Raw genomic sequence first — 26,213 nt, 5'->3', positions numbered from 1 at the left:
ACAAGGCAGCCCTTAGAAAGAAGAAAACATTTAATACTTTCATTCAGAGATACAAGTCAAGAATTGTGGGTCATCATTTTTCCCCCTAAAAACCAGGAGAAACCATTAAAAAAAAAAAAAACCAAACAAAAAAAACCAAACAAAACCCAAAATTAGACCTAGCGAGGTGTCCCAGCTGACAGAACGCATTTCAATCCACCTGAGCGGGAGCCAGTGTCCCCCAGCGGGGAGGGGACAGCGGGAAGGGCCCCCAGGACTCCGGTCCCATGGGCTCCCTGCCCTGCTGGGAGCAGGGGGGGCTGCCCTGTGCCCCCCCCGGGGCCGGGGTCACTGCTGGGGGGGGGGTCAGACACACGTGGACATGCACGGACCAAATCCTTACAGAGAACGGGGCAGGAGCTGCAGGGACAGGGACAGGGACAGGGACAGGGGTGCTGCAGCACAGCCCTGCACAGCTGGGGCTCACAGAGCTGCAGGGACAGAGGTGCAGCAGGGACAGGGGTGCTGCAGCACAGCCCTGCACAGCTGGGGCAGGGACAGAGGTGCAGCAAGGACAGGGGTGCTGCAGCACAGCCCTGCACAGCTGGGGCAGGGACACAGGTGCAGCAAGGACAGGGGTGCTGCAGCACAGCCCTGCACAGCTGGGGCTCACAGAGCTGCAGGGACAGAGGTGCAGCAGGGACAGGGGTGCTGCAGCACAGCCCTGCACAGCTGGGGCTCACAGAGCTGCAAGGACAGGGGTGTTGCAGCACAGCCCTGCACAGCTGGGGCTCACAGCAGGGCCCATCCCAGCCCCCATGAGTAGCAGAACCCACTTTTGCAGCAAGGGAAACCAAAGAGCCCAGCACACGCTGCCCTGTGGCCCCATGCCAACCCCATGCCCACCCCATGCCAACCCCCTGGCCAAGGAAAGCGCAGCAGAGGGAGAAGGGCTGGCAGAGGTGCCACTGAGATGAACCATCCCTTCTCCCAGCAATGCAGGGGCAGAGGGGGCCGGGGGCAGGCTGGGGGTGCAGGGAAGGCACCCGAGGGCCAGGTGAGCTCCAGCCACAGGAGGGATCCCCAGGAAGGGCAGAGGAGCCCCGACCTCTGTCCCATCACACAGACACCCCGGGCTGTGGCCCAGTTCCTCCCCTTCCAGGTGATCCTGCAGGTGGGACTGGCTTGGGAGAGTTTGGAGCAGGAAAAGCCTGAGGTCCATGAAGGAGCAGCCCCCCATCATGGGGTTGAGCTCAGTGGGGAGGGGGCCAGGAGGGCAGGGGACATCCCTGCTGTCCCTGCAGGGTGGGCAGGGATGGCTCTGAGCCCCAGGCAGGGCTCCAAGCCCCAGGCAGGCTCAGCTCCTGCCCTGCAGGGCTGTGTTAGTGTTCTCTGGCTGTTTTAGTGTTGCTGTGCCCCAGCTCCCCTCCCCTGATCCCTCTGGGATCTCCCTGGGATCCGTGGGGACAGTGGGGACAAGGGGCAGTGTTGGCTGGGGCGGGACTGGGGCTGCCCTGCCCTGGGGCCATCCCTGTGCCCAGGACACATCCTGGCTGTGCCACCTGTGCCCAGAACACATCCTGGCTGTGCCACTTGTGCCCAGGACACATCCTGGCTGTGCCATCTGTGCCCAGGACACATCCTGGCTGTGCCACTGGGGTCACCTCTGTGCCCAGGACACATCCTGGCTGTGCCACCTGTACCCAGAACACATCCTGGCTCTCCCACCTGCCTCACCCACGCACTGGACCCACAGGAAAGACGGGAAGTGGACAGGGACAGGGACAGGGCAGTGCCAGCAGCACGGCCAGGGGCTGTGGGGCGCACAAAGTACCGAAGTTCAAGCACCAGAAGGACCAAAAAAAAAAAAAGAAAGAAAAAAAAGGACCAAAAAAAAAAGAAAATAACCAAATTCACGGGGGGAAGGGGCCGTGGGACCCTTCTGGTTTGTTCCCTGGTAGCGCCTGGCCCCGAGGGGAGGCGGCGAGGGCGGGGCTGGAGCTGGAATGGAGCTCGGGACACTCGGGGCGGAGCGGCGCCGTCTCACTGAGGTAGCGGGACCAGCACTTCCACGTAGTTGAGCGGGAAGAAGCCGGACTGGCCGTGGATCATCCCCTCGTACCAGTTCTCGTCGATCTGGTTCGTCAGGGTGATGATGTCGCCCTCCTTGAAGCCCAGCTCGCCGTCGTTCTCGGGCTCGAAGTCGTAGAGGGCTTTGCAGCAGGGCTGGTCCAGGGGGGCTGTGGGGACAGTGGGGACACGTCAGCAGGACCCCACGGTGCCCTGGCACACCGGGCACTCCTGCCACGGGCTCTGCACCCTGCCAGGAGCGGCAGGGATGGCTCCAGTGCCCCTCACTGCTCCTGCAGGTCCCACACTGCCTCCAGAGCCAAGGGCTGCTCCTGCATCCCCACCTCAGAGGGATCGCAGACAAGCTGAGAGCTGAGAACCTGCCCTGGAGCTCGGTGGTGGGCTTGGACATGGAGGGGGACTCTGATGGGGTCACCCCACACCTGAGGGGGACAGCACAGCAGCTGCCTCCCTGGTCACAGGGCTCCAAATCCATAGGCAGCCCCTCAAAACTCAGGAGAAGCCCAAAGTCTCATCCCCCAGCTCAGCTCCAGGAGTTAAGCATCACCTTTGAGGCTGCAAAGGGATTTTCTGTGGGATTTCCTGCTGCTCACTCTGTGCACTGACATTTTGGGGCTCAGCTTTGGAGCTGGGAGAATCCCAGTGGGAAGGGACAGAGCTAAGAGAGACCTGCAGGACCCCCCAGCCCTCCCCACTGTGCTGGGGCTGTGCCAGCCAGGGCAAGGGAATGGCAGCAAGGGCACATCCCTGGCAGTGTTCCCAGGCCAGGCTGGACAGGGCTTGGGGCACCCTGGGGCAGTGCAAGGTGTCCCTGCCCATGGAATGAGATGGAATCTTGAAGGTCCCTCCCACCCCAAACCATTCCAAATTCCAGGACCCACAGCAGGGAGGGCCCAGCATGGGAAGAGCACTCAGAAATCACCACAAGCAGCAGCCAGACATTGATGGCCTTGAGAGAAATCCCCAAACCACCAGGCTGGCCCCACCACCATGGCCCTGCTCCAAGCCCCAGCATCCCAAGGTGCTGCAGGAGGAACCACAGACCTCACATCACCCCACAGCCCTCAGACTCTGTGAGCTGAGGCTCTGCCTCCTCCCTCCAGCCTTCCACAGGGACATGGGGAGCAGGATGGGAGAGATCCAGGCTGGGTGCTTGTGAGAACAGGGAAATCCTTGAGGTGTCTGATGTCTCTGGGAAAGCACCTGATCCCAGGGGACCAGGACATGCCTGGTGTTGATCCCAGGGGACCAGGACATGCCTGGTGTTGATCCCAGGGGACCAGGACATGCCTGGTGTTGATCCCTGGGGACCAGGACATGCCTGGTGTTGATCCCTGGGGACCAGGACATGCCTGGGTGCTGATCCCTGGGACCAGGACATGCCTGGGTGCTGATCCCAGGGGACCAGGACATGCCTGGTGCTGATCCCTGGGACAGGACTCTGATCCCTGGGACCAGGACATGCCTGGTGTTGATCCCAGGGGATCAGGACATGCCTGGGTGCTGATCCCTGGGGATCAGGACATGCCTGGTGTTGATCCCTGGGGACCAGGACATGCCTGGGTGCTGATCCCAGGGGATCAGGACATGCCTGGGTGCTGATCCCTGGGACCAGGACATGCCTGGTGTTGATCCCTGGGACCAGGACATGCCTGGGTGCTGATCCCTGGGGATCAGGACATGCCTGGTGTTGATCCCAGGGGACCAGGACATGCCTGGGTGTTGATCCCTGGGGACCAGGACATGCCTGGTGTTGATCCCAGGGGATCAGGACATGCCTGGTGATCGGGGATCACAGGGGATCCAGGACATGCCTGGGTGCTGATCCCTGGATCAGGACATGCCTGGTGTTGATCCCAGGGACCAGACATGCCTGGGTGCTGATCCCAGGGATCAGGACATGCCTGGGTGCTGATCCCTGGGACCAGGACATGCCTGGGTGCTGATCCCAGGGGACCAGGACATGCCTGGTGCTGATCCCAGGGGACCAGGACATGCCTGGGTGCTGGGAGCTGCTGCAGCTCCTCCGGACGAGCCAGGTCCCATTTTTGGAGGTGCAAAACCCCCAAAAAATCCCACTGGGGCATGGCTGGGTTAATTCAGGGCTCGGCTCAGGCTCAGCACAGGGGGATGAGCAGCTCCAAGGAGCAGCAGCAGCAGGGAGGAGCAGCCAGGGGGGGACACACAGGGAGCAGTGCAGAGGGAGGAAACTCACGGATACTCCTGACGGAGGCCCGGGACGGCTTGTCCGACCGGAAAGAGGTGGAAGCTGCTTCCAAACAAAAGAGAGACATGCTTAAACCACGGGAGACAGGGACAGGCAGGGCCCACAGGGGTCTGTCAGCAGCTACAGCAGGGCCCCCATGCTGTTAGGAACCCGCCAGGATCAGGGAGGGAGGGAGGGATGCAGCGGGAGGGAAGACAAGGAGGGAGGGAGGAATGGAGGCTTCGTTTTCCTGTCTGGCACTGACAGCGAGAGGCCCAGGCTGGAGACCCCTCTGGCACATCCCCAAAGCCAACACAGCAAAGGCTCCTGGGTCCCAGGAGAAAAGAGCCCCATCTGGAGGCATTCCTGACGTTTTCCAGAGCCACAGGCTCGTGCAGGAGCCTCCAGCACAGCAGGAACATCCTGTGCAGGCAGAGCAGCTGCCCCCCTTCCCTGGGAGGCTGCTCCAGAGGCACCAGGGAACACCTGGGACAAGGTTACCTGAGGCTTTGGGGGTGGGGTTGCAGGAGAAGCCCCCGTTGGACTGGTCAGGCTCCCTGAAGTCGTAGGTCTCCCTGGGCTTGGGTTTGTATTCCCTCTTGGGACGGGAGGAGGCCTCCCTCATCCTGGCACGGGGAAAGGAAACGAGGCTCAGTGCAACGAGGAGTGGAACAACACGGTGTTTATCCTCCTGGGGGCTGCACAGGGCAGGAAGGGGTTTGGAGACTGGGATTTGCACAAGCCCCTGTGCTGGAGCCTTTGGAAGGTGGGATTTCCTCAGGGTTTGGGATCTGCCCTTTGACAGGGCCCACACATGCCGGGTTTTGCTGGGGAATGCTCAGGAATTCAGGCCAGCAGAGGACACTCGTGCTGTAGTTTGGAAGCTCAGACTTGGCAGGGTCCTCCCAGCTCCTCCCAACTCAGAGCAGGCACGGGATCCACTCTGCAGCTTCTCCCAGGAGGGAACAGCAGCACTGCCAGAACCTCCCCAGAGTGGGGAGGCAGAGGAAGGAGAGGTGGGACTGAGCCTTCCTCAGCCAGGATTTGGGCTGGATCAAACACCCAACTAAATCCAAACCCCACCTGGAACAGCCAAAGGAATTGGCTTTATCAAGGCCAGCTTGGACAGGGCTCAGGGCCACCAGGGGCAGTGAAGGTGTCCCTGCTCTGTGAGCCCCAAGGTCCCTTCCCACCCATCCCTTGTGGCACTCTGTGATTCCAGGGGCACTCAGGGGATCCCACAGGGACTCACCTGCGCTTGAGCTTCTCGGCCAGCTCGTCCAGGATCTGCACGGCCTGCCTGTGGTAATCCAGCTGGGCATCCACCAGGGCTGACAGCTGGCTCACCTGCTCGATCTGAGCAACAGCAGGCTGGCATCAGCACCTGCCCACAGCTGCACAATCCTGCACTGCCCTGGGGCAGCTCTGGGATTGCCAGGACAGAGCCCATTCCTGCCATTCTGGCTTTGCCAGCTGGGAAATCCCTCCCAAAGCCTTCCCAGCTGGGTTACCTCCCTAAATGATCCCCCACCACCCCGAGAGGAGCCTGTTTGGTGCCAGGCAGAGCTGGGTCAGGGCTAAGCAAAGGGCTGTCATGTCAGATTTGGGCTTTCCCAGAGCAGAACCACACTCAGGAGAAGTGGAAACTGGTGTGCAATCAGTGCCTCCCTCAGGAGATGCCACCCCAGGGACACAGAAGGGCCCAGCTGTGCCCTCCCACACTCACATCTGTCTCCAGGAGGTTGTGCATGCTGGTCTCTGCCACTTCCTTGGACTCCTCAAACTTCTCCATGGCCTGGCGCAGCTCCTCGTCGGGGATCTTGCCCTGCCGCTTCTTCTTGTAGTCGAAGTCCAGGCGCCTCCCCTCCAGCTTCTTGAGGTGGTGCTGAGGGAGGATGGAGAGAGCAGGGAAGAGGGAGAAGCCAGAGGCTTGGGAGGGCAGCTCCAGTTACAGGCTGAGTTCACTGGTGTCAGAAACCTGATCTCCTGTGGCTCCCACCTTTGCTCCAGGTGGGACAGAGGCCCTGGGGTGTGATGGGGGAATGATTCCAGATCCTTTCCATTGAGGAATGATTCCAGACCCTTTCCATTCCAGGTCTGCTCCCCATAGAAGCTTTTTGGGAAGGTGAAGAGCTCTGCTGCTCCTTTCAGCTCCCCAGGAGCTGCAGGGGAATGTTTAAAGCAGCCCCATGGAACTGGGTACAGACAGGCACTGAGGTAACTTGGTGGTTATTTCAGCCAGGACAGCAGTGACAGTGAACACTCCCTCAGGAATTGGAGGTTGGGATGGATCCTGTTACAGGGCCTGCACTTTTCTGTGTGCAGCTGCTGAGCTCCCTGTTCTCCCAGTGAGACCCCAGAGAGCTCCTTGGGATGCTGAGTAGATTCCTGAGGGGAGCTTGCTCAGAGCTTGGAGCCCAAATTGATCCCATCTGGAAGCTCCCAGCACTAAGAGCCCAATGCAGCAAGCCCAGAAGGGTGTTGGGATGTATTCCCATGGCACCATCAAACATGGCAAATGGGGAACCATTGCAGCCTTTTGGGCTGCTCAGGAGCAGCAGGGAGGAAACACCAGAGAGCCTGGAGGGATAAAGCACACACAGAGTGCAGGCAATTCCTGGCAGCCCCTGCTCCCAGCACTGCAGAGCAGCAGCTCCGTGCCCCAGGAGCCAAAGAGAGAGCAGGGAGATGAGAGCAGAGCAAGGCACGGGGGAGGTTACCTGGATCTCCTTCAGGTCCTTGTCACACAGGTTCTGCAGGGGATCAATGAAGTTCTGTTTGACCTCGATGTCCAGCGAGTCCTTCACCTCCGCCAGGCGCTTCATGGATTCGCCGGCGTCCAGGAGCGCGTCCCCTGCAGGGACAGGGACAGGGACAGGTGTGGGATCTCAGCACCTCAGGACTGAGGTGCCGAGCCACCGAGACCACCCTTGGGGGGCTCGGGAGTCCTGGAATGTTGCCAGAAGTGTCTGGTGGCTGGACTTTGATCCTACACAGGAGACGACACCTGTATGAGGATAGGAGGATTTCACCGGGGTGAATGGTGAAGGGATAAGTTAATTAGAGGGTGAGACACAGGGTTTAAGATTTCTGTACAGGGGGGTTTAGAGAAGTAAGATGGAGGAATTGGGGCGTGTCCTGTCCTTCTTCTTCTTCTTCTTCTCCTCCATCTTCTGTGGTGATGGTGGCACTTTGGGATTGGTCATTACTAAAAGTGCACCAGACAATAAGGGGGAAAGGTATTGGGGAAAAATGATAAATATTGTACACGTAACTTTGGGTATAAAGATAGGTGACTGTCTGGAGGGGGGACAGTGTGCTCATGGCTGGCTGCTGAGCAGACCTCTGTCGGGCCGAAAGAAAATCTTTTAGATAAACAATTAATAAACATAGAGACCGAAAGAAGAACTGAAGCCTCTTCTCGTCCTTTGATACGCGGGCTGCCCCAAGGCCACCCCGGGCCTTTCCAGGCCCTCCAAACAGCCGAAAACCGGACAGACAGGGACAGGGGATCAAACACAGCCCAGCCCAGGGACCTGCCTCACATCCCCTCCTTCCCCCTTCTAGTGTGTCCCACAGTCCTGGCGTGGTTTGGCTTGGAAGGACCCTAAAGCCCATCCAGTGCCACCTTCAGCCGTCCCAGTTTGCTCCAAGCTGGCCTGGGGCAGCCCCAGAGCTCAGTGTCACTCACTGAAACCTGTTCAGTTCCATCCTTTCCTAAGGCTCTGGCCACTCTGGCACTTCAGCCAGGCAGGCTTGCAGCAAAGCATGTTCAGTGCTGGCTTTTCAGTGCAGAGGAAACACTTAGAGATGAAATGATTCCTGTGCAGCTTTGGCAAAACAACAATTGCAGCAGAGCATGAACACAGGAAAATACATGAGTGAGAGAGAGGGTCAAGGGAAAACATCTCTCCACTGTCCAGCTGGAAAAATCAATAGCCCAGAAGTGTTCTTTCAATTGTAATAACTCTGAATAAGCTGGAAGGGAGGGATGGAGTCCTCAGTGCTGCTTTAAGGAGGCCATTAAGGAAATAGAGTTTGCTGTGCTCTCCTAAAAGCTTCCTTCCCTTGCTCTCCTCAGTCCCTGTGAGCCAGAACTGCTGCAGAGCTCTGAGCTGGCCAGGGAGGATCTCCAAAATCCTCTGTCAGTTCCAAAAGCAGCCAGAGGTTTTTAATTTTCCTGAGGCAAGGCAGCTCCTCCCTGGCCTGGCAGGGCCAGCTGTGCTGCCAGGGGGCCATCACGTGCCTGGCCCAGGTTCCAGGGGATTAAAACTGATGTCACCAAAAGGCTTCACCCCCTCCTCCCTGCCAGCCACACGTGGCTCCAAGGAGCAGCCAGAAGATTTCTTGGCTTCAGCCTCCCCATGGAATCACAGCAAGGTTTGGGTTGGAAGGGATCCTTCAGAGCTGTGTCAAACTCCCAGTCTTGCTCTGTCCCGTTCCTGCTTCGCTGCTCAGTTCAGAGGGAAGTTTTTGTTTTATACAAATTTATCTCAGTGTTTAATAAAGAAAGTGGATTGAGATCCAGGATATTTGGGATCACAGAATGGTTTGGGATGGAATGGAAGGAGCTTAAAGCCCATCCAGTCCCAACTTTCACTATACAAGGTTGCTCCAGTCTGGCCTTGGGCATTTCCAGGGATCCAGGGGCAGCTGCAGCTGCTCTGGGTACCTTGTGCCAGGGCCTCACTCTCCCCACAGGCAGGAATTTTTTCCAATATCCCATCTAAACCTCCCCTCTTTCCCTTGCAATCTGCTCACTCTGGAAGTTTCTGAACCCCTTTCCAGCCCCACGCACAGTTCAGTGCCACAAAGTTCACCCAAACCCTTCCAGAATTCAGAGTGCCGGCTCAGCAGTGAACCAGCAGCCTGCCCCACTCCCCTCCCAGGCCCAGGAGCACTCACCAAAGTTGGAATCCTCTCCCAGCTCCTTCCCATAGCGGATCATGCACTCCCCCAGCAGCCCCTCGGACTGGGGGTAGCCGGGGTTCTTCACCTGCCCGCGGATCTTGGACATGGTGTTGAGCATGGTGAGCTTGGCTCTGGAAGCTGCCACAAAAAACACCTCAGCCTCTGCCCCCTCTGCATCCCCTGCAGCCCTCAGCAGGTTTCTGCTACACCCAAAGCCAAGAGGCTCCATTGTCTCCATCCCCCAGGAATATCTCTCATTCTTTTCCAAGACACAAAGCAAAAATAGTTCCCCACTGCTTGGTTAGGGAAAGCCAAAGGAGTTTCCCCAGCCCTCCCAGGTCCCTGGAGTGCTCTCTGGAGCAGCTGGCTGGAAGGATGCAGGGCTGACAGGGCCAGCCATCCCTTCCCATCCTTTTTTTCCCCTCCACCACTTTTCCTGGACATTCTGAGACAAACGGGGCCCCTTAGGGCCTCTCTGAGTCTGAGGCAAAAGCTGCACCTGGATTCAGGGCAAGAGGGGTACCCAGATCTCCCCCTGCTCCAAACCTGGAGCAAAAGGGATCTCCCTGTTTCCCTGGGAAGGGGACAGGGCAGGTGCAGGCCCTCACCTGGGTTGGGCTGGAGGTACTCTATGGTTCTGGTCAGGACTTCTGTGACAGCCTTGCTGGTCACGTCCACTTTCTGCAGGAGAGACAGGAGCCCAGTGAGGGTCAGCTCAGGGATTCAGCCAATCCCACAGGAGCCATGGGGTAATCTTGGGGATTCCTCTGCTTCCCCACTCACCTTTTCCATCTCCTTGAAGTCATCATCTAACTTGGTCCCTTCGGCCCCTCCGACCTTCTCGCTGACCAGCTGTGGGAAAGGAAAGGGAGGAGATCAGGCACTGATTGACCCTTCCCACCTCAAAGAGGAATTCCCTGGGACAGAATGGGAACAGGGAGGGTCCACACAGCACCTGCAAGAGAAAGGAGGCAGCAGGAACATCCCAAGCCCCTCAAAAATACCCCACCAAACCCCCAAAGATCCCCGAGCACCCAAAGCTTGGCTCAGCCAGGATGTTCCTCACCCACCAGGAGCTCCACAGCTCCCTAAATCCCAGCCCACGGCTCCAACTCCAACGCCTGCTGGAAAAAAACAAGCAGCACAAACGTCTCTCAGCTCCATTTGGAGCCAAGGAACTCAGTTTCACACACAGCAAAATCCAAGTAAACAGGGAATGAACACACTCAGCTCCCAGCAGGCAGCACAGCAGAGCCTGGGGGGAGAGCACAGCCACCACTCTGAACTGCTGGAGCAGCTCAGCATCCGGGACAGGGGCTGGAATTGTCAGAGGAGATGTCTGACAGGCTGGGAAGTCAGGGCTCATTTCATGGGAAGGCTCAGCAGCCTCCTGAGGGGATCCCTCAGCCCAAGAACAGCCCCAGCCCCTGACCCGCAGCGTTCCCTGCCCAGGGGTGACCAATGCCCCCCAAAAACCCCCCAAAGTGTCCTTCTGTCCATCCTCTGCAGCCCAGGCAGGGCAACGCTCCCTTCCCAGCCCCTGCACTGCCTGGGGAGGCAGGACACGGGAACTGGCCAAAACTGGAACCGTGGAATGGCTGAGGTTGATCACTGAGCCTGACCACGCTCACCCGTAACCCACGTCCCCAAGTGCCACATCTGTGTGATTTCTGGGCACCTCCAGGGATGGGCACTCCAGCACTGCTCTGGGCAGCTGTGCCAATGCCAGGCCACCCTTTCCATGAACAAATTCCCCCTGATTTCCAACCTAAACCTTCCCTGGTGCAATGTGAGGCCGTTTCCTCCTGTCCTGCTGTTCCCTGGGAGCAGAGCCCGACCCCACCTGGCTCCACCCTCCTGCCAGGGAGCTGTGGGGAGCAATTTGTGATTACTTTGCTCCAAACAGCAGCAAATTCCCCATGCAGACACCCAAAGTGCTCTGGGAAACCTGGCACTGGCTGCCAGGGCTCCAGGCCTGCCCCGGGGCATTGCCAGGATTCCTCCTGTTTGTGCTGAAAACTCCAGATCTGAAGGAACAATCGCGTTTGTTTACTCCAACATCAAATATTTGATTTTTATCGAGGCTTTCTTCCTCTGGAACACTCCTGCTCCCGTGAGGATACAAAATGGGGCTGGATGTTTTCTGAGGAAGAGGGGGAGGGATAATTTAGGGAATTATCCAGGTTCAGAAGCACCTGGAGACACGAAGGGAAGGGAAGGGAAGGGAAGGGAAGGGAAGGGAAGGGAAGGGAAGGGAAGGGAAGGGAAGGGAAGGGAAGGGAAGGGAAGGGAAGGGAAGGGAAGGGAAGGGAAGGGAAGGGAAGGGAAGGGAAGGGAAGGGAAGGGAAGGGGAAAAAAGAGAAAGGAAAGCTGTCTTTGTTAACCCATCTCTAGATTTCACTCTTTACTTTAACCCTCTGATAAGGGACAGAGGACACAGCCAGAGTGGACCAGGCTGGGCAACCTCTGCTCTCTGCTCTTATTCCCTGCCCCACCTCCCCCCTCAATCCCCAATCCCTGCTCCTCTCCATCCCTGCTCCCATCTGCTCCCCATTCCCTGCTCCCATTCCCTGCTCTCATCCCAATCCGCTCCAATCCCTGCTCCCATTCCCTGCCCTCCCTGCCCCCTTTCTCCAGAGCCCTCAGAAGCAGCTCCAGGGGATCCCATCACCCCCAGGAGCCCCAGAACCCCTCTGAGTGTGGTTTCCTGCCTTCCTTGGCTGCCTGCTCCCCGCCCCAGCCCCGAGCGGGCCAGGCACGCTTCTCCCTCGAGCCTGGCAAAGGTGCCAGGAGCAGCTGCCAGGCCTGCCAGGACAGGCTCAGCAGGGCACAGCTCTGCCCCAGCTGCCACCCCTGTCCCCTGCCAGGAACCCACAGCCAGAAGGGGATCCCTTGCACTGAGGTCGCACCCCTGGCAGCCTGCACTGCTCCCCAACACACCTGGGAAGGGTGCAGCCATCCCAAGCGGTTCCAACCCCACTTTTCAGCCTGGATTTGTGGCCTGGGAAGCTGTAAATAAATAACCCCTGGCAGGACTCTGCTCTGAGGGGCCTGCGTGCCAGGCTGGCAGAAGCCATCACCACAGTGATTCTGGAGGCTCCACACCCTCTGGAGAGCCCAGAGAAGCGAAGGAAGCAAAACCCCCTCATTTCCAGACTAATTTAATCCTCCTTTTGACGTCCAAGAAATGCTGCTGCTGCCCTGCTGGGAGGGAATAATGAGATTGAGGTTCTCTCCCTGCTGGCTCTAATTAAACTGGGAGGAGTCAGCATAGGAGGAAAGGAGGAGGGACCCCATCCCCACACCCCCAAACCCACCAGGAAGGGAGAGAAACCAACACAGATCCCTCAGACACAAGCTTGGAGGAGCTCCTTGTTTAACCTGGAGCCTCAGCACACTCAGGGAGGCAAATAAGGAAGGAAAGGGAAGGGAAGGAAGGAGGGAAAGGAAAGGAAAAGAGAAAGGAAAGGAAAAGGAAAGGAAAGGGAAAGGAAAAGGAAAGGAAAGGAAAGGAAAGGAAAGGAAAGGAAAGGAAAGGAAAGGAAAGGAAGGAAGGAAGGAAAAGGAAAGGAAAGGAAAAGGAAAGGAAAGGAAAGGGAAAGGAAGGGAAAGGAAAGGGAAAAGGAAGGAAAGGAAAGGGAAGGAAGTGGCGAAAGGGGAAGGAAGTGGCGGAAGGAAGGAAGTGGCGGAAGGAAGTGGCGGAAGGAAGTGGCGGAAGGAAGGGGCGGAAGGAAGGAAGGAAGGAAGGAAGGAAGGAAGTGGCGGAAGGAAGGAAGGAAGTGGCGGAAGGAAGGGGCGGAAGGAAGGAGGGCGGAAGGAAGGGCGGAAGGAAGAAGGGCGGAAGGAAGGAAGGGGCGGAAGGAAGGGCGGAAGGAAGGGCGGAAGGAAGGGCGGAAGGAAGGGGCGGAAGGAAGAAGGAAGGAAGGAAGAAGGAAGAGGAAGGAAGGAAGGAAGGAAGGAAGGAAGGAAGGAAGGAAGGAAGGAAGGAAGGAAGGAAGGAAGGAAGGAAGGAAGGAAGGAAGGAAGGAAGAAGGAAGGAAGGAAGTGGCGGAAGGAAGTGGCGGAAGGAAGGAAGTGGCGGAAGGAAGGAAGGAAGTGGCGGAGGAAGGAAGGAAGGAAGGAAGTGGCGGAAGGAAGTGGCGGAAGGAAGGAAGTGGCGGAAGGAAGGAAGTGGCGGAAGGAAGGAAGTGGCGGAAGTGGCGGAAGTGGCGGAAGTGGCGGAAGTGGCGGAAGGAAGGAAGGAAGGAAATGGCGGAAGGAAGTGGCGGAAGGAAGTGGCGGAAGGGGCGGAAGTGGCGGAAGTGGCGGAAAGTGGCGGAAGAGGCGGAAGGAAGGAAGGAAGGAAGGAAGGAAGGAAGGAAGGAAGGAAGGAAGGGAGGGTTTATCCATCCATTGCTTGACCTAGGGAAGGCAGCTGGAGGAATGCTGGTGCTGCAGATTCCAGCAGCCCTTCCCCCAGCAAGCAGCTATGGGGCTTTTTGGAGGATGTGCTGATTAATTTTTCTGCATTTTGAATTTCCTGAGGCACCAGGAGAAGGTTTGGGATACATCCCTGCTCCCCCAGCTGGGATCTCACCTCTCCTGAAGCCAGATTGGGCAAGGATGAAGGCAGACATGGAAATGGTTAAAAAACAAAACCAAACCAAACCAAACATTCCCTGGGAGTGGAAGAGCAGAACAAGTCTGGCCTCCTTGGTCTGTGGATGGGAAACATCCAAGGGGTTCACCCTGGGAGCAGTGAGAGCTGGAGCCTTTGGCCAAACACCTCCCAGAGCAAATATTGGCCCAGGGCGCTGCAGCTGGCACTGGGCAGATACAATCTGCTCCTGCTTGGCTGCTCCTGGCAGGGATTGCACCTGGAATTCCACAACTGAGCTGAGGGCTGGGGCAGCCAGCTGACAGCCAGCAGCTCACATCCCTCACTTCAGCAAAATGTCACAGCTCCAGTGAGCTCAGACAGCTCCAGCCTGGGATGGCAGCACTGCCTCAGCATTCCTGGGAGCTCAGCACCCAGCCAGGCTCAGCCTCAGGAGAGCTCATCCACAGGGATGGACACGGCCCCTGGCCAGCCAAGGATGCTCCAGAGCTTCATTCTGGAGCTCGGGTGGGATTTCTGCAGATTCCTTCAGATTCCTTGGCAGATTCCTTGGCAGATTCCCTCAGATTCCTTGGCAGATTCCTTGGCAGATTCCTTCAGATTCCATGGCAGATTCCTTGGCAGGGCTCATCCACAGGGACTGGACACAGCCCCTCTCCACAGCTTTGTTTTGCAGCTCACAGGGGATTCCTGCAGATCCCTTGGCAGGGCCGTGGGAATGGGAACAATCCCGACCTCCCCTTGTGTGGGGGAAGATCTCAGGAATGAAAGAACCATTGTTGGAAAGAGGCAGGGTGGCCAGGGGAGAGGCAGGAATGGTGTGTGTGCATGGAAAAGGGCAAGGAGGGATGCACAGGGACTCTCCTGGCAGCTGGGCTGGGATGTGCTGGGGTAAATCCAGGAGCTGGGAGGAGCAGGAGAGATTTTGGGAGCAGAGCTGGGGAATTCCTGCATCATCCCAGGTGGAGAGGTGGGAAAGATGTGGAGAATAAAAGGTGATTTTTGGGCTGCACCATCAGCAAAATCCCTGATAAACCTGGGAAGATGCCAGCAGCCAAAGAGCTCCTGGAAAGCTGGAGAAGGGCAGATTCCAGCACATCCACCCTGCAGGTCTCATCTGCCCAGCCCAGGGATGAGGGAGCACAAGTCTCTGTTATTCTCTGCTAATCACCAGCTTCCCCACGGGATTTCACAGATTTTGATATTTTGCTCTCCAGCCTTTAAATATTTTAAAACGGAAAATTATCCCTAATTCCCTCAGCCTCAGACAGGCAAAACACACCAAGAGAAACCCAAAAATCAGGTTTTTTTTTTTAAACTCGCTTTCTTTTTTCCATCGCAGTCAGCCCTATTTATAACACATCAAACATTTGCCATCCTTGCAATCAAAACAGTTCCCTACAGTCGACTGAAAACCTCATTCCTGCAGACTCTGGGGTATCAAAGCCTTCCTCTTCCTCCCCTCCACCCTCCCAACAGCGAGTTCCCCTCAAGAAATACAAAAACAAACCCACAGATGAGCAAACAGAGGAGCAGCTCTACCCTGGCTGCCTTCATCCCAGCCCAGGGCAGAAAGCCAACCTACAAACCCAGGGAAAAAGGGGTGGGAATGTTTTGAACCCCCAAAGTTTGGCACAGAAAGAGTGAAGGAAATTCAGGGTTAACTGGGATTGCTGGTGCCCAGTTTAATTTGTGGGATGCTCCATGGAACCTAAATGAGCAGGGTGTGACTCCCTGGCAATCCAGCTTCATTTTGGGTCATCCCCATCATCCTGCAGAGCCACCGTGACCCTGCCCAGCCCCGTGTGTGTGTGTGAGAGCTGGGGAGCACAGCAAAGCCTTCAGCCACCCAGCCAGTGGGGCTTGGCAATGGCAGGGCTGGAAAGGTCCCAAAACCTCCTGGAAAAACTCACCAGGCCAGCTGCAGCCTGGGAAAGCCTGGGGGCTCTCCTGGAGTGCCCCACACGGCTCCATGGGGCTCCCTGCAGAACCAGCTGGTCCTGGGAGGGGTCCTGGGCCACCCTGGGATCCCAGCCCTGGTGGGATCAGCCTACCCAAGGATCCCAGCCCATCCCAGGATCCCAGCCCTGCATCCCAGCCCTGGTGGGCTCAGCCCATCCCAGGATCAAAGTTGTGCTTATCCCAGGATCCCAGCCCATCCCAGGATCCCATCCCAGGATCCCAGTCCTGCTGGGCTGTATCTATTCCAGGATCCCAGCCCTGGATCCCAGCCCATCCCAGGATCCCATCCCAGGATCCCATCCCTGGATCCCAGCCCATCCCAGGATCCCAGCCCTGGATCCCATCCCTGGTGGGCTCAGCCCATCCCAGGACCCCATCCCAGGATCCCAGGCCTTGCTGGGCTTAGCCTATCTAAGGATCCTATCCAAGGATCCCATTCCAGGATCCCAGCCTTGCTGGGCTCAGCTGATCCCAGGATCCCAGCCCTGGATCCCATCCCAGGATCCCATCCCTGGTGGGCTCAGCCTATCCCAGGATCCCAGGCCTGGATCCCAGCCCTGTTAGGCTGAGTCTATCCCAGGATCCCATCCCAGGATCCCAGCCCATCCAGGATCCCATCCCAGGATCCCATCCCAGATCCCATCCCTGGATCCCAGCCCAGATCCCAGCCCTGGATCCCATCCTGGATCCCATTCCAGGATCCCATCCCAGGATCCCATCCCAGGATCCCATCCCAGATCCCAGGCCTGGATCCCAGCCCTGTTAGGCTGAGTCTATCCCAGGATCCCATCCCAGATCGCATCCCTGGATCCCATTCCAGGATCCCATCCCAGACCCCAGCCCCGTGCCTGCCCCAGAGCAGCAGGCAGCCCGGGTTGGGGTGAGCCGGGCACACCCACAGCACAGCTCACCCTGATCTGAGCAACTCCTGACCTACTTTGAGCAGAAGAAAACAGATCCCAGTGTTTGTTGTGCAGAGGAGGGGAGGAACAATTCCCTGCAGCCTTGGCAGAGGGAGGCACACCCCGAGCTCCCAGAGGCTGCCCCATCCCTGGCACTGCCCAAGGCCAGGGCTTGGAGCAGCCTGGCACAGTCCAGGGTGTCCCTGCCACGGCAGGCGGGACTCTGTGACCTTCAAGGTCCCTTCCAACCCAAACCACTCTGGGATTTCTCACATCCCCTCCTGGCAAAGCAGAGGAGGAGGAGGAAGAGCAGCCAGAGCTCTCTGGCTCCAGCCCCTCTGAGCACACCCTGCTGCTGGCTCCAAATGTCACCCCCACGGACCTGACCTGCCTGGGGACACCTGGACACTCCAGCAGCCCCTCCACTGCCTGGTTTTCCCCACAAACAGCTCCCAGGAACGTTTCCACCCCATTTTCCAACTCTCAGCCCTCTCCTGCAGCTCCTTCCCTGTGATTTCCCATTCCCATCTTCCATGAGAGGCCAGTCCTGGCTGAGCCTTGCACCCAGGAGCTGGGCATGAGCCCCATGATGGAACCATGGCAAGGACTCGTGCCAAGGCACTGGGGGTGCTCGGCTGCCTCCAGACACGTGCTGAGGGAAAACGTGGCTCGGAACACCCCGAGCCTCCCACCCCCTCAGCAGCTGAGCCTGGGATCCCTCCCTCCCTGCAGCACCACAGGAATTCCTTCATCTGCAGCAGGAAGGTCAGGCTGGAACAATGAGCAGCTCCTTCCCTTCCCTCTGCAGAGGAGGAAAGGCTTCCCAGTGACCTCGGGCCGTAATCTTATCCCATGGAACGGGCAGGGAAGAGCTGCACGGGCACAGGCAGCTTTCCAGAGCCACCTGCCAGCCCTCCTCCTCCTCCTCCTCCTCGGGCTCGGGTGACTCATCCCCATCCAGCAGATGGGCTGCAGGAACGAGGACAGCGGGAATTAAAGGCGAACCCGGGATTGCAGCAGCAGCAGCGGCCCCGGGGCAGGGCCAGCCAAGGGCACCGGGAGGATGCTCTGCAATGCAGCTGCTCCTTCCTGGCCCTGGCAATTCAATCCCTGCTCTCCTGGGCTGCAGGGCACAGCCCAAACCCTGCTTGGGAGCTCCCTGCTCATTGGGGTGATCCCCCAGCTCCTTTTTACCAGGAGACAGAGAAAGGCACAACCCAAGGTTTCCATAGGAGCGTTGGAATGCTGGTGCTGGAGGGATGGCATTTGCATCCTGTTTTCTCCTGTTATTATTTCTCACATGCTCTGAACCAAACCAGACACAATTTCTACTCAGCTGGGGAAAAACAAAAAAAAAATAATCATGGAATTGGGTCAAATTCCAGGGAAAACACAAACACAGCAGCAGCAGCAGCTCCTCTCTCCCCTCAGAGGCTTCCAGTGACTTCAGCAATGGAGAGGAAGTTCAGTAAACTGAGGGGAAACATGGAATAGTGGCCTTGCATCCAGACTTCCTGCACAGCCTGCCCCAGTGAATCACAGCCTGGCTCTCCCAAAGCTGCTGAGCCATCACTCCTGGGCAGCTCCACCCGGCCCCAGCAGCTGGAGCTGCTCCTGAGATGGGACAGCAAAGGGAAAAGCACTAAAAGAGCCTCCTAGGAATTGCAATCCTTGGTTTTTCCCACCTTTTCCTGTGCCTTGTGCTGCAGTCAGCACCCACACGGTGCTCTGAGGGATTTCCCAAAAAACAAGGGGGAAAATGAGGGTGTGAACAGCTGTAAATCCCTGGAGAGAACACCAAGCAGCAGAAGGGATTTCTGCTCCCTGTGAAAAGCAGGAGAAACTCCTCCCTGAGGTGCTGGCATCACCCAAAGTGAGGATACAGCAGGAGGCAAGTCAGGAGCTGGGAAGGAGCCAGAAAACCTCTGGGTTTGCAGGATGATGGGAGCAAGCCAGGCTGGGGGCACACACAGAGATGGTGACACGGCTCTAGAGCCATCAGGGACATCAAAAAAGCTCCAAATCCCCCCAAAGGAAGGCAAAATCCTGCTCCTGGTGTGGGCTGGGTGGGACAGCCCCGTGCAGAGCACGTCCCACACGGGGAGCAGGGCCCACACATCAAAGGGCCTGAGGACACTGTAAACACTCGTTTTCCTTGTTCCTTTGAATTCTAGGAAGAGCTCTGTGGCTATCAGAGCACAGCACAGCATCCTAAGGAAAGGGAGAGTGGCAAGGAGCGACCCCAGTGCCCCTAAGGCTGCCAGGGTTGGATAAAATCCTGCATCAGGTCCTTCCCCAGGGCCTTCCCCACATCCCAGGGCTTCTGGAAGCTTCCAGCCCATCCAAGGTGCTGCTAGATCTGGTTTTTCCCTGACTGCACACTGAGATTTATTTTGGGATGGTTTAATTGGGATAAAATCCCCCCCATAGCACTTGGCATCATTGTGGCATCACTGTGGCATCACTGTGGCATCACTGTGGCGCTCCTGCCCTGCAGGCACTGCCAGAGGTGGCTCAGAAATGCTGGGAGATGACATCTGGATGATGTTTTATCCCAGCAGGCACAAAAGGCCACAGCTTTTGCCCTTTATACCCCTCCCAGTACAATCAGGAGGAGCTTTACTGGGACAGGAGCTCCTCCAACATCTGGCACTCTGCATTTGTGCTGCCCCTGCTCCCTCACACTCACATCAGCAGCAAAAGGTGGTTCCTAAACCAGGGAAGAAAATCAGGAAAAAAAACCCAAAACAACCCAGCACCTTCTCCTGCAGTGGATTTGCTTTGGGTGTGGATCATTGTTTACCCTTCTTCTGCCTTTTTCATCATGAAAGTGGGAAAATTAAGTTTAAATGCAGCCAATCCTGGGATGCCAAACCAGATTTGGTCAGGAAAGTGGATAATAAATTATCACTGGGGAATAAAGTCTGGCCCAGCCAGGGGGTGCAGCCGGGTTTTCAGGCTCTAGGATGAATTATGAAGCATTTTCTCAATTAGGAAAAGCCCTTTAAAGCTTTAATCATGCAAATTTAACCTTCTGTCTCAAAGACAGAATTTCATTATGGAGATGTTTAACTCATCTTTTTTTTCTCCTTTGGAGCAGGAAAGCAATTTAATTAGTGACAGTACCGTGAACTTTATTAATAGCCAGGCATTAGGAGATCCTAAAATTCCCAATGGCTTTAAAAGGGCTGCTTCTATTAATTAGCTATTGGTGGCAATGCTGGGAGGGGGGTTAAGGCTTTTCTTGGAGGCAGGAACAATCCAGACTCTGCTGATGGATTCTCCAGGACCTTGGGGCACCTCCAGGCACTCCCAGCCCCAAAAACAGGAGAGGAACCCCCAGCTCTGAGTCTGGGCCAGGATTTTCCTGCCAGAGGAAACTTTCCTGAAAGCCCTGGGATCACTGACTGCAGGGATGGGGCTGAGGGGAACAGGAAATCTGTAAAAAAAAATATTAATTATCATTTTTATAACCCCGGAGAGAGGCCAAGATGGGCTGGATCCTGCACTAGGTCCTGTCATGGAGCAGCTCAGGAAAAGGGAAGCTCTGGGATGCTCTGGGGCTCTCCCAGGGCCATGGGCTGGATCTTTCCCATCTGATCCAGGCAGGAAAGCTGAGACACAGCCATGGCCCAGCTCAGAGGGAGCAGATCCACAGGGAAAGGCAGGCTCAGCCTCCTGCCTGTGCATCCACCCCAGGCTGGGTGAATCCGTGCAGTTGGGGATGGGAGGGAGCAGGGACAGCAACCTCAGAGTTATGAAACACCCAGGGCTGGGATGAGTTTCCATGTGAATGAGTTCAGCTGGAATTACACGGCCAAAACCATCTGGATTAAGGATTTCTTTCATTTCTGGGCTTTTCAGGGGCTCCCCATCCTGCCTGGGAGGGAGCCAGCAGGACCAGCCCCTCACAGCCCTGCAGGCACCAGTTTTGGCACTGGGAGGAGCTGCCTGAGGTATCCCCACAGGGATGGGGCTGGCAAAGGCACTGCCATGTGCAGGGATGGGGGAGAGGAGGAAGAAGAAGGAGGGAAAAAAAAAAATAAAAATAAAGTGCTAAAGAAATGAATCAGCTTTTACAAGGCAGGCCAGGCTGCCTGAGCTCATCCCCACCTTGCTCTTTCCCAGGAGGAAAGCAAAGCAGTGGCAGGGAAAAGGGGGAGGAAGGATTTCCTTTTGCTCAGGCAGGAAGCATCCCCTGTGCAGGCAGCTGGATAAATCCAGCATTTCATGACGTGGATTCAGCATCCCTGAGTCACAGCTCCTGCCCTGAGCCCAGAGTCCCCCAGCTGCAGGATAACACAGGATAACACTTTCCCTGGCTGACCATCAGGGAAGGGGAGCAAACAGGGCAGGATATGGAGAGCTGGATTTCCCCAGCTCTGCTTTCTGCCTCTGCCTTCCAGGAATCAGAGCTCCCATCACTGTCAGAGCCCAATGGCTGCAAAAAAACAACCTTAAAGTGGGGGAAAAACCAATTTATATAGGAAACTCTGCAGAGAAACAATCCTGGAAAAAATGAAAGCTGCTTGGTTCTGGGGCAGGATATGGAGAGCTGCACTTCCCCAGCTCTGCCTTCTGTCTCTGCCTTCCAGGAATCAGAGCTCCTGTTATTGTGTGCAAAAACAACCTTAAAAGGGGGGAAAAGCCAATTTATATAGGAAACTCTGCAGAGAAACAATCCTGGAAAAATGAAAGCTGCTTGCTTCTGGGAAACTCTGCAGAGAAACAATCCTGGAAAAAATGAAACCTGTTTGGTTCTGGAGCTGCTCAGCTCCAGCAATGATTGACCAGCCAGTGCAGGGACAGAATTTGATGGAAATCAGGCAGGAGAAGGAGAGGGAATCCACAGGAAAACATCCTGGCTGCAGGTGTTCCCTTGGATGTGGCACAGGCTCCTCTGTGAGGGGATGCCCTGGCACCTCATCCCTGTCTCCAAGAGCTTTGGGGGACACTCAGCCTCTGCTTTCCACCTGCCACAGGTGGAACCATGGATGGGTAAGGCTGGAAAGGAGCTTTAGGAGCCCTGAGTGCAGCCCAGCACCAGGCTCACCACAGTGTCCCCAAGTGCCACATCCACACTTCAGGGATGGGGACTCTCATTGCCCTGGGCAGCCTGTTCCACTGCCTGACAAGCTTTTCCATGGAAAAATTTGCATTAATATCAAATTTCAGCCTCACTGAGGCCGTTCCTGCCTCCTGTCACCTGGCAGAGCTGCAGGATGTCAACCCCAGCAAATCCAGCTTTGCCCCAGCCTCAGGAGCAGATGAATGTGGAAAGATAAACCCAGGAGAGGCAGGGGAATGCAGCCCAGGTTAATGTTAACACAGCAACATCAGTGCTGTGGGACAGAGGTTGGCAGGAGGCTCCAGGCTGGCAGCAATCAGCAAAAAAATCCCTCGACTTCCCAGTCCAAATTCCCATGTAGAGATAAGGAGCTTAGAGGCTGATGCTGCCAAATCCCTCCCACAGGAACTCCCTGCTCCCCTCTTTGCTCACAGGCTGCTCAGGCCCTGGCACAGCTCCCCAAAAATGCTGGGGCTGCCCCATCCCTGCAATCCCCCCTGGAAAAGCCCCCTACAAGGCTTTTCTTGGAGGCAGGAGCAACCCAGAACCTCCTGATGGATTCTCCAGGACTTTGGGCACCTCCAGGCACTCCCAGCCCTGCAATTATCCAAGGTTTGGAGCAGTGCAAGCTGTCCCTGCCCATGGAATGGGATGAGCTTTAAGGTCCCTTCCTACCCAAAACACCTCCAAGAGAAAGCCTGGAGAGGCCAATGGGAGCAGGGCTGAGTTAATATTAAAAAAACCCCAAAATTAACAAAAAAAAAAAGGAGTTTTTGAAAGGTTCACCTGGGAAAGGGAAGAAAAACCCCACGTGTGAAAGCAGAGCACAAAATCAGCACAGAGAACCTGGGCTGAGGAGGGAAGAAAGGAAGTGAAGGAAATCCCAGTTCAGCAGCACCAAGAGCAATGAATGACCACAAAGGCCAAGAAAAAGGGGAAATGCCCTTGGTGGCAGCTGCAGCTGTCCCTCAGTGTCACACACGAGCACATCCCCAGCCCACAGCAGCACCTGGAGGGAGCTCCCAGGGCAGGGAGAGCTTTCCCTGCTGGCCCAGGGAGCATCGGGCTCTTGATGGCCAAAAATACCCCTGGAAACCCTGGGAGCTGTCATCAAACACAGGGAAATGTGTGTGTGTGTGTGTGTGTGTGTGTGTGTCAAGGGCTGCTGAGATTTAATTAGCACTTGCCTTTTCCCCTTCTGGAAAACGGCTCTGGGTGAGGAGGAGGAGGAGGAGGAGGAGGAGGCTGGGCTGTGCCTTGGGCCAGCACGAGCTGCTGAGGCCAGGCAGGCCTGGCAGGGTTTAGGCTCAGCTCACACAGGCCTTGGGAGCACGTTAATCCAGTTTGGAATGGCAGGGCTGAGCCCCAGCCTGGCTGGGCTTGGAAGGGACCTCAATCCCATCGTGTCCCAGCCCTGCCACTGCCCCAGCCGGCCTTGGGCACTGAAAGGAGCTCAGATCCGAGCTCTCCTCCATCCCAAACCCTGCTGGGCTCCAGAGCTGGGAATGCCAGAGCTCTCACCACAGCTGGGCTCTGGGAAGGGCAGCACAGACCAGCCCTGGATTGCCTGTTCCCAAAGAGCTCCAGGTGAGCAGCACAGACCCATCCCTGCATCCTCAGAAAGCTTCTCCATGTCCAGGTGAGCAACACAGACCCATTTCTGCATTCCCTGACCCCAAAGAGCTCCAGGTGAGCAGCACAGACTCATCCCTGCATCCCCAGAGAGCTCCAGGTGAGCAGCACAAACCCATCCCTGCATTCCCCATCCCCAGAAAGCTTCTCCTGCTCCAGGTGAGCAGCACAGACCATCCCTGTATTCCTAGAGAGTTCCAGGTGAGCAGCACAGACCCATTTCTGCATTCCCTGACCCCAGAGAGCTCCAGGTGAGCAGCACAGCCCCATTTCTGCATCCCCTGTCCCTGCTCCTGCTGCAGGTGAGGCAGGAACCCCAGGATCCCTCCAGCCCTGCTGCCGCCCCTCAGGATTCCCCAGGAACGCTGTCCTGCCCACTGCCTGGGAGGATCTGCAGGATTTGAGGATTCCCAGCAGTTTGTACAAAACCCAAAGGGTGCAAAGGAAGCTGTTTGCACACCAGAAGGTCCCTGTGAATCCCAGGCTGGATGAAACCTTGGACCAGGCACTTCCCACCCTGTTCCCAGCTCCAAGCTGCTGCTGCTGTTTCTTTCTCCCCCTTCCTCAGGATGTTTCCTTCAGAAACATCTTTATTTTATTTTTTTTTAAATTTTTTTAGAGAACAGTTTGCCGCGAACAGGCAGAACCTGTTCTGGACACACTCAGAGCTGCTCCCCATCTGCAGCATTTGCCAGCACGACTCAGATTTATTTTATTTTTATTTTTTTCCAGGATACTCCAGGCTCTCTCCTGCGTGTGGGCGCCCGGCTGCCTCACCCAGGGGAGACGTGGGCTTGCAGGAATTACATGGAGGAGCCCCAGGAGCCAAGCCCTGCACCCCAAACCCTCTGGGGTCCCTGCAGACCCCGCTCCTGGCTCTGCTTGCCCTCAATTGAGGACAGCCGTGGAACGAAACGTAACGTTTTAGGAAAGATCTTCCACATGTTGGGCTTTGGCAGCTTCTGATGGTTTGGAGGGAGCCAAAAAATAACTAATCCTGCTCTCCTTCAGCCAAGGGCTGAGTGGGACCAGAGGGGAGAAAGGGGGGAAAGGGAAAGAAGGGAGGGGGAGACAAATAAAATGGCCAAACTGGAACCAGTGAGCTCCAGTTTCCAGTCAGAGCATCTCCAAGTCATGGACGCCACTGCAAAGGGTGGCAATTTGCAAATCCTCCAAAAAAACAGCTTCATCTGGGGTTTAAAATGATATTTTTGGGCTTAGGAACACGTTAGTCCTGAGTCACCGAGGGGTTTCCACCTCCTGGCACCAGCATAGCAAAATCCTCCCACAGCGAGCCCCCAGCACGACTTTTCCCCATGGAAGTTGTGGAAAAACACCCAAAACAGCACCCCAGGATGGGTTTGGTGGGAAAGGGGGTGGAGGATGACTTCAGGAATTTGTTCTTTTGCTTTGCTGGGTAAATGAAATGGATTTCGGGGAAACAGAGCCGAGGAGGAAGGCGACACACGTCGCGCACAGGGGTGGGATGAGCTGCAAGGGTTTAAATTCAGGGATGGAAAACACCACCCGTGCCAAATTCATCTGGAATTCAAACCAGGGGCAGGAAAGCGGCAGCAGCAGAGGGGGGATTTGGGATTCCTGAACCGTTCCCAAAATGCTTTAACAAAAGCTCACGACTGTGAACAGGAAGCGCTGGGAAGGGGAATTCTGCTCGGGGGGATTGGGGAACGGTCACCCCTCATTTCGGGAGAGGGAAAGGAGTTTGTGAGCCTTGTTTGGGGTTCATTCCCACAGGGAATTATGGAACATGGAATATTCCTGTCCACGGAACATCCCCTGCACCGCGCCAGGCTGCTCCAGCCCGGCCTTGGGCACCTCCAGGGCGGGGAAGAGCTCCAAGGCCGAACGAGCTCCTCCGTCCTGGCCGCGATTCCCGAACCTCCGGGGATCCCCAGCCCCGCACGAACCGGGAGCTGCCCGGGGTTACCGGGCCCGCTGCTCCCGGGGCTCCCTGCGGCTCTCCCGGCCGGTTTAGGGCAGGATCCGTCCCGGTTTAGGGAAAGGGAAGCGCTCCCGGGATCCCCGCGGTGTCACCGGCCCCGCACCCGCCGCTCCCCCCGAAGGAGTTTCCGTGCCCCGGTCCCACCGGAGAACGGCTCCCCCAAACCGGGCCCTTCCCGGCTGCTGAGCTCCGCTCACGGCCCGCACCGAGCCCCGGGAGCCTCACCGGGAGATACCGGGGGTACCGGGGGATGCCCGGCGGGCCCAGCTTCGGGATACCGGCACGGGATAACGGCGGGGAGCGGGCACCGCCGGGGCAGCAGCGGCTTCTCCGAACCGCCAAGGGAACAGCGGCCTCCCCGGAGCCCAACGGCGGCGGGAACGGGCGCGGAGTGCCGGTGTCTCACCTGGGTCGCTTTGTAGAACTGCTTCTTCAGCCCCGCCACCGACATGGTGCCGGTGCCTGGCCCGGTAGCGGCGGGGAGCCGGTGTGCGGGCGGCGGGACCTGCAGCGGGGGCGGCGGGAGCCTCGGGAGCCTCTGAACGCTCCGCCCGTCCCAGCCCGGCCCGTCCCCGCCGCCGCTTCCGCCGCCGCCCGGCCCCGCCCCCCCGGCAGCCACCACCGAGCGGCCCGGCCCGAGAGCCGCCAGCGCGCCCCCTGCTGGCCGGGCGGAACCGCCGAGCATCGCGACTGAGCGGCGATAGAGTCGTTCTGTCGCGACACGCGGGACGGGCGGTCATATCGGGAGATGACTGTGGTGCAGCCGTGTCTTTATCCTGAATGATCCTGTGGGGAGCGGACCGCGTGTGCGACACGGGGACAACCGGACCGGGAACACCGCCATAGGCCTGGGGGGAAAATGGGGAGATAGACACTCTAAATGGAAAACTACGACTCCCTGC

The 26,213-nt window shown here is 57.3% G+C and overlaps 1 protein-coding gene across 6 annotated transcripts; it reads right to left on the bottom strand.

The window, feature by feature from the left end:
- Positions 1-38: 38 nt before the first annotated feature.
- Positions 39-25,901, bottom strand: SH3GL1 (SH3 domain containing GRB2 like 1, endophilin A2). Of its 6 annotated transcripts, none has more exons than XR_010442922.1 (11): positions 25,718-25,901; positions 9,971-10,039; positions 9,796-9,868; positions 9,182-9,325; positions 6,997-7,130; positions 6,003-6,161; positions 5,529-5,632; positions 4,778-4,902; positions 4,286-4,342; positions 1,573-2,219; positions 39-1,510 (listed from the first exon to the last, which is right to left on the bottom strand). XR_010442922.1 is itself a non-coding variant. In XM_064734057.1 (10 exons), the coding sequence occupies exons 1-10, from the start codon at positions 25,760-25,762 to the stop codon at positions 2,023-2,025; spliced, it is 1,107 nt and encodes a 368-aa protein (XP_064590127.1). In that variant the 5' UTR covers positions 25,763-25,901; the 3' UTR covers positions 39-2,022. The 6 variants fall into 6 exon arrangements, 3 of the variants coding, with proteins under 3 accessions (XP_064590127.1, XP_064590128.1, XP_064590129.1); XR_010442923.1 differs by having other exon boundaries at positions 39-1,541; positions 1,635-2,219; XR_010442921.1 differs by having other exon boundaries at positions 39-1,603; positions 1,677-2,219.
- Between the last annotated feature and the right edge of the window lie 312 nt (positions 25,902-26,213).

This window comes from Zonotrichia leucophrys, chromosome 28 (assembly GCF_028769735.1).
Source record: "Zonotrichia leucophrys gambelii isolate GWCS_2022_RI chromosome 28, RI_Zleu_2.0, whole genome shotgun sequence".
Taxonomy (NCBI): domain Eukaryota; kingdom Metazoa; phylum Chordata; class Aves; order Passeriformes; family Passerellidae; genus Zonotrichia; species Zonotrichia leucophrys.
The sequence above is the reverse complement of the archived record's forward strand: the minus strand, read 5'-3'. Positions and strand labels throughout refer to the sequence as shown.